Source organism: Trachemys scripta, chromosome 17, assembly GCF_013100865.1.
Source record: "Trachemys scripta elegans isolate TJP31775 chromosome 17, CAS_Tse_1.0, whole genome shotgun sequence".
NCBI lineage: Eukaryota > Metazoa > Chordata > Testudines > Emydidae > Trachemys > Trachemys scripta.
This window is the reverse complement of record NC_048314.1, coordinates 22,311,913-22,327,843: the sequence shown is the minus strand read 5'-3', so window position 1 is coordinate 22,327,843 and position 15,931 is coordinate 22,311,913. Positions and strand designations below refer to the sequence as shown.

General features: G+C 51.7%; 1 protein-coding gene across 2 annotated transcripts in view; it reads left to right on the top strand.

The window, feature by feature from the left end:
• Nucleotides 1-11,530: 11,530 nt before the first annotated feature.
• The window catches only part of LHX6 (LIM homeobox 6), a 41,194-nt gene continuing 36,793 nt past the window's right edge, over nt 11,531-15,931 (top strand). For both annotated transcript variants that reach the window (XM_034793865.1, XM_034793864.1), the window contains exons 1-4: nt 11,531-11,795; nt 12,691-12,762; nt 13,327-13,515; nt 13,689-13,810. In XM_034793865.1, the coding sequence (XP_034649756.1) occupies nt 11,718-11,795; nt 12,691-12,762; nt 13,327-13,515; nt 13,689-13,810 (461 nt within the window). In that variant the 5' untranslated portion in view covers nt 11,531-11,717. The remainder of the gene's footprint in view (nt 11,796-12,690; nt 12,763-13,326; nt 13,516-13,688; nt 13,811-15,931) is intronic.

The following is a 15,931-nucleotide window of genomic DNA, read 5'->3' as shown; positions in this document are numbered from 1 at the left end:
GTGTTTAAATATTTTTGGTTTAAATATTTTTTAAGCAGAGGGAAAACACTGAATTTTGATAAACATTCACTAGTTACCATAAAAAGTCCTTTTCATCTTCCATACAACTAACTTTAAATGGGTTTTTCAATGTCTTTAGCAAATATACATGCAATATTTATACACAAGGCAGCAAATCTGTTTTGCACCTCAATTTGTTAAATTAAAGCCAGATCTAGCCATGGGACAGCAAAAGCATTTTAAATATTAATATTTCAGAACAGTTGTAGAAATCCAAGTCTCTCTCTCAGTGCATTGGAATTATTAATTTATTATACATAATTGAATTTTACTCTGCTTCTAAAATAGCAACACTTAAAATATGTATCTGGAAATCTCATGCAAAACAGTAGAATTTTGTGTGTGACAATGCTGTTTAAAGTTTTTACAGTAGCATATCTAGCATGCATAAATGTAATCCCCCGAAGAAATTATTCTCCATAAACCAGACGTGACAGTGTGACACTGTAATGTTGCTGCCCCAGAGATATCTGTCAGAAACACTACCTCAGAAATCCACCCAAACTAGGCCAATTCCTTTTTTTGATTGGTTAGCAAAGATGCTTGGTTATGACTGTTAGGAAAATGTGAGTGACAGGGATCTGTGGCATAGCGGTGCTACTGTATTGTCGGGATTATCTTTGCTTTAGAAAGTGTTTAATTTATCTCTAATGGACTGGCATTTCACTTAAAACATCACACAGCGCAGCCTGTTCCCTAAACATTCTCTGCGACACCAAAAGATCTGAGAAAAGATCCATAAAACTGCAAACTTTTAGTTCCTTTATGTGCACAATATAGTGTTGGATATGCGTGACAAGTGGGAGTTATGATGGAGACAGCTTCATGCACTGGTACAGTAGATGTACTTCTGTTTTGCCACGGTGTCCAATCTCTCCCTGCAAGTTCTTATAACCATAATATAGTTTTCTGCCTTGCCAGTCAGGCCTGAATGGTTTACCCAGACTGATAACCATTACATTTCCAAACAAGAGATAATTATCTCTAAACTGCCCAGGGTTTCTAGACCAAATGTTTCTCATTTTTATGGCAAACTAAGGTTTGTATGCTTAAAACTGTTCACCTATTTTACAATGCAATTTATAATTACAGTTCTGTATAAAATGTCCTTAAAGCCTCTAAACTATCTATCTAGACCATAGTTTCTCACTTGTATGAGAGATGCACTGTTTGCAAAGCCTGAAATGGATCATTGTTTAAAAGTAGGTCTTTAGTGATTGTTTGATTTCTAACTTTTCTTGTTACCCAGGTGTCTGAAGAAAGTGAGCCTCCTTTCAGGTTTAGCACCCCGATGAATGGCAATGCCGTCTGCTAAAATAATGTGCAGACTGGATCTTTGTTTTGTTTTAGGTTTTTACCCTTCTGTGATATGGTCTCACACTTGCAGTCCTCAGAGGATTTAGACTCGTTATTTAAAACAAGCTGGTCAATTCTATTTTGAATATGAATTTAGAAATAGCTACATTTGAATCAGGCTTGCGGTTGTGTTCCCTTTCGAAAGCTACTGTGATATTTATTTGTATTTAAAATACGATCATTTGCTGAGGCTCGTACAGCTCTTTGTGAATAAATAGAAGTCTAAACTGTGTATTTGTTCTTTACTAGAACCAGTAACCTAGGACGGTGAATGACTGGAGTAAATGGACCTCTCAGTTGGTGGGCTCTGCTGAGGTTGTAAATGGAACTGTTTTCACTATTGGTAGAAAAAAGCTTTGTATGATCATTCAGTTAGCGATTGACACCCTTCAGTATGCCAGGGGTCTTACCTTACCTTACCCTTGGTAAGCAGGCGGACCTTAGTTTTGCCTCACAGATGAAGATGGTGGATGCTAGTATGACGACCCAACTCCAGATGATGGGATAAGGGGAAGAAATTACCTTGTCTCTCTCATTCTTGTTACTTCTAACTAGCTTTTTAGGGACCAATCCTGCAAACACATACTTGGAATAGGGCTGACTACCAGGAGTAGCCTCAATAGACTTCAGTAGGACTCCTGGTGGTGCATCTTGACAGGCGTGAATGCTTTGTTTGCAGTAAATCTCCTCCCCTACAAGCTGAAGGGAAGTTGGCGCTCAGCATTTATAGATTTACGATTCAACAGTTAATCAAATGAATATAGTCGCTTTCAGACTAACAGATCTCCAACTAACATTTATTTTTAAATGATAAACGTGACGCCTTTCACAGTGCCCATGGATATTTTGATTCTCTGCCACAATTCAAGGCTGATAGAAGAATATACTGGTAAGCGTGTCTGTGTGCTTCCATTACAATTATTTTAGTGGATTTCTAATTCTGAGGTGCTGGCCCTCGCCTGCCATTTGGAATAGAATCAAGAAGTTTATAAACTCTACAAAAGCAAAAATAATGTAAGTTTGAGTTTTTTTACCTCATACTTAAACTATTTCAAATTAATATTTTGGGTTTTTTTCAGACAAGGGATTGCTAATATTTAGTGGCATTGCTTGGTAGGGAGATAGAAAATGTCAGGTAAATCTTCTCTATAGAAGTGAGCACTACAGAACTTTATGGATCATATAGTGTCATAAGCACGCTTTATACTGAAGATAATAGTTCTCTTTTGGTGGTGAGATCAACCTGTTGTCTCCACTAGCATTTTATGTTAGCTATCGGATATAAAAAAATCCACCGCAGACATAACCTTAGAGGCTTGGAGGGTTGAATCCATGGCACTGATGGTATTGTGAAGAAAAGGACTGAAATCAGTGAAGCTAGTGTCCATTATTTTTTCATCTCTAGAGCTCTGTAATTTTGCCTCTTCAGGGATCTCATCCTGCATCAATGTACTACTTCTGGGTTGCCCTTTTAGAGATGGGGTGGCCAAGAATGAATGTCATATGCAAAGGGGCTGGGATTTGACTTTTGTCTTTCAACTCTCAGAATTTGTATTTGTTGGTATATTTCCAACAAGTAAGAGTACCTCCCCACGACTCTGCATACTTATGGGAAAGGTTAGTTATATATATAACTCATGAGCCACTATCCTTTTGTGAAAGAGAATCCACGAGACTGCACAAGACATCTTACTTCAGTTAAACAATCTGTTCCGCCTTGCATTTTGCTGTGATGCTGGGAGTTCTTTTCCCAGACCTGAGGAAAAGCTCTGTGTGGCTCAAAGCTTGTCTCTCTCACCAACAGGTGTTGGTCCAGTAAAGGATAGTATCTCATCTACCTTGTTACTCTAGAAATCTCACACAATATTAGCTACTATGCTGAGTGACACAATCAGCTCTTACCGCTATCACAGCTGATCCAACTTTGATTTTCTTACCGCACGGAAGAAAGGAAGTAAAGTTACTAATATTTGACAATTACTGCTTTGCATTCCCAAAGCACTGGGCAGACCTTTATTATTCCTCACCAGCCATAGGTAAATAGTCCCACTTTTTGGTACGTGTGTAACTCAGACTTCAGAGGAGATCCACCCCCTGATCCCAGGTTGAATTTGATTAAGCAACAGCTGGAGTTTGGGTGTCCAAGGAATGAAAGTTTGGTCCCAAGGTCACAGATTAAGGTTATGACAGAGATTCGGGCCCTGTCTATGCTACAAATGTTGGTCGATGCAAGTTAGTCAGTGTAAAGCCACCAGGGTTAGTATATTGCTTGTGTGCATACGTGTTTGGCTGCTTGGGTCGGTGCTTCGTGCACTCACCAGGAGTGCTTTTATCGTGTGGTGCACCATGGGTAGGTATCCCACTGTGCAGCATGCTACCCTCTGGCACGATACCTTTGGGGAATTTTCACAATGTTTTGGGGGCATGCACGAGTTGCACAGAGGGGGCTGGGATCGAGGGGTTAAGTTCCCATTGTGCAATTTTCCCCATCCCATAATTTTCATGTTTTTTAAAAATCTCTCAAACATGTGCAGCACTTGTCCCTGTCTGCCATCTCTGACAGAAGCAGGGAGCCTGTGCAGCTCTGCACTGTTGTCATGAATATTACAAACACAGACCAAACGACCCTCTCATGGTTGCAGAGCCGCAGGAAGTACCACAAACTTGGGGGATATGATTTCTTTGAGGATAGATTGCTAAGGGACGTAGTGAAAAAAAATTCAAGGTGGTGGTTGGCACAGACCAGCTGCAGCTGGTGGAACGCGTCCTCTGGGCCTAAGAACTGAGCACTGACTGCTGGGATCAGGTTTGGGACAATGAGCAGCGGCTGCAGAACTTTCAGCTTTGAAAGGCCACATTCCTGGATTGGTGGGATGAGCTGATGCCAGCTCTCCACCACATTGACACCAAAATGAGAGCTGCACTGACAGCAGAGAAGCGAGTGGTGATTGCTCTGTGGAAGCTTGCAACCCCAGATTGCTACTGATCAGTGGGAAATCATTTTGGAGTTGGAAAATCCACCGTGGGGACTGTTGCCATGGGATAGTGACTCTTGGCACTGTGCAGGGCATTATGGATGGATTTACAGCTATGGGGTTCCTGATAGGTAACATGCACATCCCTATTTTGGCCCTGACCAACTCACCACACCATACATCAATAGAAGGGGCTAATTTTCTATAGGTATGCAAGCTTTGGTGGGTCACTGGGGATGTTGCACTGATACCAGTGTGGGCTGGTCAGGAACGGTGCATGACGCTTGCATCTTTAAGAACCCAGAACTGTTAGGAAACTTGCAAGAAAGGCCTTTTTCCCCTGATCGGTGGATAACCATTGGCAAAGCCAATAGTGATTGGCGGGTGGGGGAGGCGGGTCTACCCCTTGCTTCCCTGGCTCATGAAGCTGTACCCTGGTATACGTATACCTTGATGGATCCAAGGAAATATTCAACTACCAGCTCAGCAGGTGCAGCGTAACAGTTAAATACATTTTTGGTAGATTGAAGGGAGGCTGGTGGAGTTTACTAACTACATTAGGTCACAGTGAGAAAAATATCCCACTAGTTACAGCTGTCTATTGCAGCCTGCATAAAATCTGTGAAGCAAAGGGGGAGAAGTTGCTGCTGGGGTGGAGACAGAGCGGCTGTTGGCTCCCTGTGAAGGGCCGTTAGAAGAGCTTGACCCAGAGCCATGCCACTGCGGGAGGCCTTGGAAAAGCACTTTATCAACCACAGTATGATGTTGTGTAGGTCAGTGCGTTGCCTGGCCCTGAAGTTCTGGGGGGGTGGTTAGGAGTTGTCTGTGAATCTCACTGCCTTCTAATGAACCTCTACATTATGCAGGGCTTGCTGTACATTTACTGACCGTGTGCGCTCTGGGGTCCTGTTCTGTTACAAGAAACGGTGTGCTTCGAGTAGCACTAGGCATTCTGCTAGTACTAAAGATGACATTCATTTCCAAAAATGAAACATCTGAGTACCAAAAACAGGGCCAAATAATAATGCGCAGTTAAAAAACAAGCCATCAAATAAATTAAGGGACCAAAACTTTAACAATAGAATGAGAGAAAATGTGTGTCCTTTTGTGCCCTGCATACGCCAACCATGGTTCTCACGGGTCAGTGGATGTGAAGCTGTGGTTTTCCTTGCTGTCTCCCCAGCCTGCGGCAGCAGGGGTAGGGATGTGGCCTATGACGCCATGGGAGATATGGGGGGGGGGTGATATAGGGAGGTGCTGGCATGGAGTTCTCCATTGACTGCAGAGGCCAGCCTGTGACTATTGGACCTGTAGGTCAGCAAGAGTCTGCAGCTTCTGCATTTGCTCCTGAGAAGCCCCTTTTTCTCCTGGTGCATCTCCCTGTTCTTTTTCTGCTGAGAACCTGGGCCTTTCTCCTGTCCACGCTCTCCCTCTCCAGGCTGTCTGGTATCTACTTTTCACACCCTTGGGGCTGATGTAGCACTGGCTTGCAGGGTCTCTAAGAGCATGTCCTCCCTAGTCTGCTGCTTTCTCCTCCACGTCAGGGTCAGGCATTCCATCGGTGTAGAGGGGCCACCCCACCTGGTTGCAGTGGCAGCACCTATGGATAACCCAGATCTATCATTGGATTTACAGTCACAGTGGAAGGCAAAAGATCATTTTCAGAACTCCCTACCCTTAGGCTCATTAGAGTTTTAAATAAGACATGCTTATTGCCACTTCAACTTTGAAGCACCTCTGCACAGCACCACTGTACTGTCACCGCGGTGGTCAGTATGGCTTGCCAAGAGGGCGAGGAGCAGGGAAATGAGGCCATAATTGTTTGGTTGCATAAAACAATAAAATCCAGCCCCTATTTCCATGGGTCCAAGTACAGGGCAGTGGTTCTGAGCATGTCACTATTCTTCACAGGCAGTGGTTGTGATGGAGTGGGATTTTCTGTAATTTTTTTAATTAATCCATTGTCCCTCAGTTTCCCCTATGTGTTCCAGGGTTACCTAGGGGGTAGAAAGGATCGTTTGCCCTGTGCAGAGGCTCAGAGACACAGGTGTGAATGGCTCCTAGCTGTCTGGAACTTAGATCCCAAATCAATGGAGCATCTGAGAAGACTATGACAAATCCAATCACCATGACTCTGATACTTAGCAACCACTGACCATGGATGGCCCACCTCTAAGCAGAAAGCCCAGCAGTGTTTGTCCAGCTGGGGAACAAAGGACTGAGGAGGTGCTGGGGAGTGGGTAAGGTTGGCTGCTAAGGGCTTCTGGGGGTACACCTACATTGGGAAAAGAGAGATCAGAGGGACAGGGCTTTGGGTTCTGTGCCGACCAGGATGTGCTATGCTGTAACTTTCTTTATAGGGGAGTCGCATCTTATGCGGGGGTTAGGTTCTGAGGTCAGCACCTAAGGCAAAAATTGCGTATAGTCAAACGCTCATTGAGTGGAATGGCGGGCGGAATCGCCTGCACTACAGGTACAGTATTTAAATTATTTTTCTCTTTTCTTTTTTAGTTTTGCCAAGTGCGTATAGTTAAAATTGCGTATGTTAAATGCGCCTATGAGGCAACTCCACTGTACTCTGTGCTAACCAAGGACTTCCTGTGCTGTGTTCCAGTGGACTAATAAACTCTTCTGTTTGACCAGTCTGGCTGGGCGTCACTGCAGATGCTGATGGAAGAGGTGGATTGCTCCCTACAATTGTACAAGTCTCCCTCAGGGGTCTGTTTCAATTGGATGCGCTGAATGGATCTCCTGGTGTGAAGCCTGGGTGCTGAAGGACTAAAGGTCCAGTGGCTCACCCTGGAGGAAGAGTGAGACCCCTAATGGGGCTGGCACACTGAAAAGGTTCCTCCCAGAGACTGTTCCATAACACTGGATCCGTGACAATGGTGATTTTAGCTACTACCTCACTCCAAAGGCACAAAGAACTGTGCTGGTGCCCCAGAATGGCTGCTAACCATTTTCCACTAGACTGTTTCCTGCAGTGGTGCCTGCCAAACTAATCACGGAGTGACATGGGAAAGCGTCTTACTGTGGAAGAAGAAATAAGGCAGCCATCCTTAGAAACCTTTGGGAGAAGACTGCAGAGTATCTCTAGGAAAGATTCATCAAGACCTCTCAGGAGGATACAAGGGACATCCCTATGTATGTAAACACTCTGCTTCACATGCCCCGCCTAACCCTACAGGGGTTCTCTTCTCATACAAGTAAAGCAATGACAAGCAGATAACTGTGTCCTGCTAACTGGGGGATGGGCCAGACGTCATCGTCCTGTTGAAACACTTGTGAGCGAGCATGCACGCACACACTTACCCGAGGTTCTTTCCTCTTCATTGGGCTTATCCATGCTTGGCTGGTGGGACTGGCTATATTGCGGTGGAATCTCCAAAAGACCCTGGCTCACTGCGTAGTTGGAGCCCCCTCCACAGGTCCCTCATCCTCCTCTGCCTTCTCACTGCTCAGGGCAGTGTCTGTCTCTCAGGTTCCTCAGAGGTATCTATGGTGGTCTGCAAGGTGCTGGCGGAGTCTCCACCAAGCATGGCATGCAGCTCATTGTGAAAGCGGTAGGTCTGCAGCGCAGCACCAGATTGACTGTGGGTCTCCCTGGCCTTATGGTATGCCTGCCTCAGTTCCTTTGCTTTCCTGCAGCACTGCTGCTGATCCCTGTGCTACCCCTTCTCCTGCATGCCCCGTGCAATCTTTTCGTAGATGTCCACGTTTCTACAGCTGGTCTGTAGCTGTGCCTCCAATATCTCATGTCTGCTCCAGGCAGGAGCCCACCTGGAGCGTGCAGCTGGCCTGGTTGGTTGGGCAGTTGCATACAATAAGGGAGAGCTCTTAGGTGTGCTCACCAAGGTGAACGATCAGGAAAAGGCATTTAAAAAATACCCGGGGAAGTTTCTAGGGAGGAGGGTGGCGCCTGGTTTCCATGACCCCTGGGCAGTGGGGTTCACAGTTGTCACTGTCACAGAGCAGCCACTGTCAGGCATTGTGGGACAGCTGCAGGAGGACTGTTGGGGTTGACCTGGGTCACACGGTATCTACACTCGCACTGCATTGACCACAGCCCATTGACTACAGTTCAACACCGTTCCAGGAGGTAGTGTTACTGCGTTGCCCTAATAGGACACTTACAACAGTGGGAGGCATAGCTGAGTGTAGACACCTGCATACCTAGGCTGATGCAGGTGATTTACATTGACCTGACTTTGTAGTGTAAACCAGGCTTAAACTGGAGAGCTCCGATCTCTGCGCTGAGTCCACTCCTGATTTCCATAGACAGCAACAGCGAATACAGAAAAAACTCCAGGTAGCCATTGTTTTTATGTTATGGCCATTCTAATACGGCATTATTCTTTATCTCCTTCATACAACCCCTTGTCTCATTGCTGTGTCCTGAGCAGACAGTTTCTTTATTTTCTCCACATTTTCTCATTCCTTTTCTGAAGAATTCCCAGCTAATTCAGAACCAGTAAGTATGGAGAAGTGGCTTAAGTTGTTCTTTCCAGCGCTGGTTCCTTTGCACTTGTCTCTGCTCCTGCTGCCACTTTATCCTTCTGTCAGGTCATTGTGGAGAGGCCCAAAGGGCTGAGGGAAGGGTGGACTATTAATCTTACATTTGAATTTTCTTGGTTCCCCTCAGTTTTTGTCACAACCCGAATGTTTAAATGTAATGTCTTGTATTTACTCTAAAATGACTTTCATCTGATTTCCCTCTTGCTTACCAATTTAGCTGTCAAAATTAATAACCACGAGTATCCATCTCTAGCTTTCATCATCTCATGTTACTTTCCTAGAATTACTTCATGGTGGAGCCGCTGCTGGTTCTCTGCTCTAGAATTATCATGTTACTAATGAAACCCTTTTAAACCAAGATTGCTAGATACAACTGCAGTGGAAAAGCTCACTGGTGAGCTGCCAGGCTGGGGCTGTCTCCTTTCCAATGCGAATGTTCTCCTAGCAGAAATCAACAAAATCCACCAGCTTCAAACGGGGGCGCCTGAAGTTAGGTAACTAAGCAGATAGTAAAGTAGCAAAATAAACCCTCTCCACAAAGCAGTAAAGTAGGGCAGTGGTGATGCTTGAATGCTGAATGCTATATATAGGGAAGATTAAGTGTTTTGAAGGAGTGGGGCTTATGCCCCCATATTTGTTCAGGGGGGAGCTGCCATTGAAACAGATATGGAGACATGCTATTAACCTATTATTAGAAAAGTCTCTTAAAGTTCAGTGAAAACTTCAGTGCCTTTGAAAAGCAGGCCCCTTATTGGGGAGTTGTAGGCATTGTCTACACAAGAAAGTTGCAGGGGGTTAACTAAAGGTGTGATTTTAAACCAATGTTATTACACTGCTGCCAGCCCCTGCGTGCCCCCGCTTCTTGTGATTTAAACCAGGCGCACTGCACTTTCACATCACTGTATAAAGGAATTGGTTTAAATTAAGCTGCAGTAAACCACTTAAACCAAAAGGAGTGTGTGCACGTGGACTAGCACCTGTTTAACCAAATTGGTTTCAAACCCGTTTCAGTTCAATGGGGTGGCGCTCAGGCTCTAATCAAGCTGCAGGTGTCTGACCGTAGCCCTCCAGCCCCCAAGTTTGGAAAGGTTGGGTTAAATGAGTAACTCCCGGGGCCTTGTCTACACAGGAGAATTCTACCGGTGTCATTACAAGTAAGTGTGAGGGGGATTCATTGTTACGTTGCTGCGACCACCTTGCCTAGATGCTCTTCCTTTGGTCTGCAGGTGCCGCAAACTCATGTAGTTGTATCTGGTGAATTGATGTAAGCGCGTTCACACCGGGGATTTGCACTGGTTAAACTGAATCAAATGACAGACCAATTGTGTAGTTAAACTGCTGCAATGTTTGTGTACAGAAAAGGCTACAGGTCCTTCAGTAAATCCTTGTTGGAAACTAACACCACCATTTAATGAAGAGTGTGAGAGGTTGTTGCTCACTTATTTAGCATCATCTAATGACCAGACTAACTGCTTCCGCAACAGCATTAATCACGATTGAGCCAGTTGCTCTGAAAGAAGTGAGAATCGGCAATACCCCAGGAGCCCCCTTTTAAACGGGCCCTTAGCCGGGCCCACGGGCCCCTAGCTGCAGGCCGACTGCACGGGGAGTTGTTTCCGGTTCAGAACCGGCGAGCGCACGGTCTCTCCTTAGGGCGCCTTTTTACAGCCCGCGCCCCGGGGCGGTTTGGGAACCTCTTGAAACAGAACCGCTGACGGGGTGTGGGGGGTAATTTCTCTTTGTCCGGCTCCCTTCAGGCCTATCCCCCCCCTTGGCGAGGTAGCCACACTGCGCCTCTCTCTTGAGCGGGCCTCTCGCTGCTTTCCAGGGGGGTCAGGACTGAAGAGCCAAATTCCTCTCTGGTGCAGCTCCCTAGAAATTAACCGGCCTCCCCGCAGGGCCGGGCTGGCTGCTGGGAGCGCAGGGCCTTGCGCAAGGCCCCAGAAGGGGGCGGCGGTAGCCCCCAGGCCCTGGGAACCGAGGTAAGGTCACTCCCCCGCCTCTGCGCTGGCTCCCTACGAGCTAGGAGGAGAGAGGAGCAGAACCCTCCGGGCCCCTCCCCGTCACCTCCAGCCCTCGCCTCCTATAATGCTGGGGAGACGCGCGGGAGCGCGCAGTCCTCTCCGGTCTCCCAAGGGCGGCGGTGCCCGCCGGCTGGCTGCTGGCAGAGCGGGTCCCGGGCCGGAGCCCGTCAGGGCGGCAGCTCCTATGGGACCAAGGCTCAGCGAGTAGCCCCCTGCCCCCGCCAGGGCCAGCCCCCGCGCCTGAGCCGGCGCCACGTGTCTGTGCCCGGCCCGCTGCCCCTGCAGGTGGCCGCCCCGCCCAGGGCGCAGAGGGCGAGCGAAGGTGGGGCTAGCGCCCGGCTCGGCGGCCCCTCGGCGGACTGCCGGGAGCTCCAGACGGCTCGCAGCGCTGCCCGGCCGGGGGAGTCTAACGGGCCCTGGGGGTCAAGGCTCCCTGGCTGCCTAGCGCTGCCCGCAGCCTCCTGCCCCGGCGCCGGGGTCCCGCTCACCCCCCGCCGGGCTGCCCTGGAGAAGGCGCGGGGCGGACCCTGCTCTTGCCCGGCCGCGCGTCTTGCCCGCCGGGGACAGTGGAAGGAAGAATTTGGAGAAACTTCTCCCGGCAGCTCCAGCAAAGCCAGCGCCGCCGCCTCCAGCCCTGCGCCCGCCTCCGGCCTTCCCCGGCGGGGCAGGGCCCTGGACCCCCTGAGCTCCCGGGGCGAGCGCAGCGGGAGGAGGAAGAGCCGAGTGCTGGACCCGCCGAGTCCCTGCTCCGAGCGGGACGCGTCTTTCTGGCCGCGCCGCCCTGTTCATGTACTGGAAGAATGAGCCGGTGGCCCCGCTCCGCCCGGGCAGCCAGCCCCTGGCCGCCGGCGCCCCAGCGGGGAAGGTGAGCGAGGAGCGGGGCAGGGGAGCCTGGGGCCCGGGGGGCTGATCCTGGCTTCTATTCGTTTGCTCTCCCCGCCCGGCTTCGGAGGAGCTGCGAGTGGCTCCGGGCCCGGGGGCTGGAAGGTGAGCGCCGGGCGAGGAGACGGAGCCTGCACCGACCCGCCGAGCCCCGCACGTTTATGCAAATGGCTCAGGAATTTCGAAAAAAAAGCGATTTAGCAAAGACAGAGGCAAATCAGGAGGAAGCGCTGGGCATTGTCTGCCTGAATAGGGGCTTAATAACCGCAAATGGGCCGGGCTTGGGGGGGAGACGAGAGGCGAGGAATCCAAAAATTGCTGCCCTCTGTGCGCTTTAAATATCAGCTGCAGACGGGCTGGTTTTTAAAGCCCAGACCTGGAAGCAGAAAGTGTGTTTGTTTTTTTCCCCTCACTTGAATGGGGAGGATTTTCAATCCAGGCGCTTTCTGCTGCATTCTGCGTTTCAGAGCGCGGGGGGAAGAATTTCGATTTTTAATTACTACCATTAAAAAAATCAAATTTGCAATTCTTTGGGTGGCCTGATGGATTCCCTGATTGACAGCTGGAATTGACACTCTGGATACCTCTTATCTTGGGCATTTACGGCAATTTCTAATTGCAGGTAGTTTGTGTTTTTTCAGCGCCTTGGCTCGCATGGGAACCGAGCGATTACTTCAAGAGGCCCGGGTTAAGTGCAGGCAGGGAGAGAATTCAATCCACATTCAAATTGCTTCATTAAAGAGACGCAGCTTTTGTTGCAAAGGATTTAAATGGCCACTAGAAAGTTCTTATTTATTGTTTTGAGCTGGTTTATATAGGGTGCCATGAAGCCCAGGCGGGCAGAACCCCAGCCAATCTCTCCCGCTCTCTCCTTCAAGGTGATGGCCCAGGACGGCCCCCTCTCCAAGGGAAGCTCCCGCTGCCTGGACAGCAAACACCCCCAGATCATGGTAAGGCTGCAGGGCAGCTGGGTGGGAGGTAGGATAGCTGGGGCGCGCAGGCACCTACCCCTGTGGGGCAGCTGGGGCTTCACCTACAGCGGACGGCAACTCTCCAAAGGAGAGCGAGCTGTCAGCGCCGGGCTCCGCAGAACCGCCGGCGCGCCCCGGGACCTGGCGAAGGTCTGAGCGCAGCGGCCAGCCAGGGCGCACCGGCCAACCCGCTGCCCCAGCTCCCCGGTGGCACGTAGGGCTTCAGCCGGCTCCCACGGAAGCTTTGCCGCTGACTTCCAGAGGAGCGGGCTCCCGTGCGCGCTGTTCCCACTCCTTTGGCCCGGGCCCTGGGTTTTAACCCTGGCCCCACGGGACTGGCCCTGCGGAGGGCAGGGAGATGGGGCGGCTCTCTCTTCCAGAGCCGGGCTTTGGGGGTATTAATTACAGGGCAGGGGGTGGCTCTGGGATTCTGCTGCTCGGTCCTGCTAGATCCCGGCAGGAGCCCCACGCAGGGGAGGAATGGGACCCCCCGAGGGGCGCTGGGACTCCCTGGTTGACCGCTTCGGGGTGCTTTCTCCGCAGTCCCAGTCTGACGGAGAGACGCTGCCCAGCACCCTGGATAAGGAAGATGTCCGCTCGGCTCCCAGCACCCCGTCCACCCCGTCCGTCTGCTCCCCGCCTTCCTCCTCCTCCTCTTCCTCCATCCCCTCCGCCGGCAAGAACGTCTGCTCCAGCTGCGGCCTGGAGATCCTGGACAGGTACCTCCTCAAGGTGAGCGCCGGGCAGGGCGGGATGGGCCCCAGCTAAGACGGGCCGGTTTGGGGGCCCTGCCTTGGGGAGCGGGGACCAGTTCGGTGGGTGGCCGGGGGGACTTGCTGGGGAGGAGCAGGAGGGTCAGTGCCTGGCCCCAAGCCCAGCTCACAGAGGCCCCTTGTCTGTCCCAGGTGAACAACCTGATCTGGCACGTGCGCTGCCTGGAGTGCTCGGTGTGCCGGACCTCCCTGCGCCAGCAGAACAGCTGCTACATCAAGAACAAGGAGATCTTCTGTAAAATGGATTATTTCAGGTAGGAGACCTGCTCTGCCGCCGAGCCCGGCTGGCGGAGATCTCCGACTCCAGCTCTGAATCCAGGGATCTGGCTCCCTTCGGGAGTTTGTGCCTTTACAGGGCAGATTCGGTTTGCAGACTCGCTGTGTAAACGGGGCCTGGTGCGTAGGGCCGGTTTGTCCTTATCCGGAGTAGCAAAGGGCCTGGTCCAGGACTTGTGTGTGTTTCCCTGGAAGGCAGGCTGGCCAGCGCTCGGCTCCCTCCCTCGGGCGCAGGTCTGGTCCCTGCTAGACGTACTCCCCGGCTACGCTAGGTTAAAAGGTACCTTCTTCTGATCTGCCATCGCTGCACATTTTAAAGGGAGCGGCAGCCCGGGCGCTCCCACCCGCTGGGCGAGGCTCCTGGGACCAGCCTAGGGGGAGGATGAAGACTTGCTTGGGACAAGCCCCGTTTGAGTCCGGAGTTGTAGGGTTGTGGCCCACTGTCACTAGCGCAGGACCTTTGTTTTAAGAGGGAGAAGCGGCAGATTCTGGTCTCGGTGCCACCGGAGTAAATCCGGAGTGACTCTGCTAAAATCGCTCCAGTGACTCCGGATTCCCCCTGGTGTGAACGAGCCCGGAGTGCTGCTCTCCTCCATGCTTCAGCTGCATGATTGGCCTCAGGGGCGTGTTGCTGGGACATTTTCACCTGCAACACAAACCTATAACTGCAGGGCCAGTCAGTGGGCCCGAGGCACCCTGCAGCTCCCAGAGACACTGGGCCGGGTGGGGGGGACGACTGTCCCCGTGGGTGGCCCCCTCTCCTGCCAGGCCGTGGAAGTTAGTTACTACTCCTGAACTCCCAGCAGACTCCGGACTTGTCCTGAAGGGGATTTTTCTCCAGGAGCAAGGACGGGCCTGCGCTAATTACCTAAAACCCCAAGGTAGCGGCACAAGTGTACTCTAAGGAAGAGACCAGGGCATCGGCTCCCTTTAGCTAATTGCTGGCGGGTGTGTGGGGTTTCATGACACCCAGGCTGGCCCCTGTAGGCCCCGCGGGGCGGCTCGGCCTGTTAGCAGCAGGGCGAAGCGCCCAGCCGCCTGGCAGGAGCTTGTCCCCGAGTGTCCCAGGAATGGATGGATGAGGCGGGTGTATAAAGACAGTTCGACCCCCTCCCCCCGCCGACCCGTGTAAACGCTGCCTCGCTGCGCAATCGAAGCGCTAGGACTTGTGGCTCCCAAGGTCAGGCGCGTTACCCACCAGCCGCCGCGACAAGCGGGGTGTCCCGGGCCGCTGAGAACTAGGCCGCCCGGCTCCGGGCAGGTGAATCCAGCACAGAACGGGAGCGGGCAGCCGGGCAGTCTGGGGGATCTGCCCCCTGCAGGGAACCCGTCTCCGCTGGGGAGAGAGGCACCGTCCCTTGGCTAGAACCAGCCTCTCCAAAGCCTGGTGCCTTCCTGCGCCTGGGGGACATTGCCACGCGCCCCTGGGCTCGCCCGGGCAACAGGGACTAGCCCGGCTTTGGGCACTACAAGCGGCGGGTCCGCGGAGCGCAGAGAGCTGCCCAAACCCCGCGCAGGGGCGTTGGGGCGGGGGAGGCAGGGCTGGGGCCCAGCGCGCACCCTTGGGGGTTGCGCAGGATTTCCCCAAAGCAGCAGCCTGAGCCCGGGGAATCGGGCGCTGGCCCCTGGCGCAGCTGCGCGGTAGCTGGAAATGGACGGGACCCCGGGCAGAGAGCCTAGGCTGGGGATGGGGCCCAGGCCGTTTATTCCTTAAGGATCATGGGGGAAAAAGCATCTCTTCCCCCCCCCCCCCCCGCACACCCAGCCGTAAGCCCCGGCCCCGGCCTCTGGAAATAGCCTCCCATTTCCACGCAAGTGCAAACGGGGAAATCCTGCAAAACCCGTTTTTCGGGAGCCTCCGACTTCGCTTAAACGAATACAGCGAGAGGAAGCGGCGGAAGAGCAGGGCCAGGCCGGACCCGGCGCCTTAGGGGAGGGGGTAGAGCCCTGTCATGCTGGAGGCTCCCGCCTATTCATTGGTGTGGCTGGCTCCGGGATCGCTGCCCTGCAGCCCGGGGGTAGCGATGGTTTCATGCCGCCGCCTCTCCGGGCCGGCAGACCTGCGGGGAACTGGCCCGCACTAACCCACCCGTGACCCC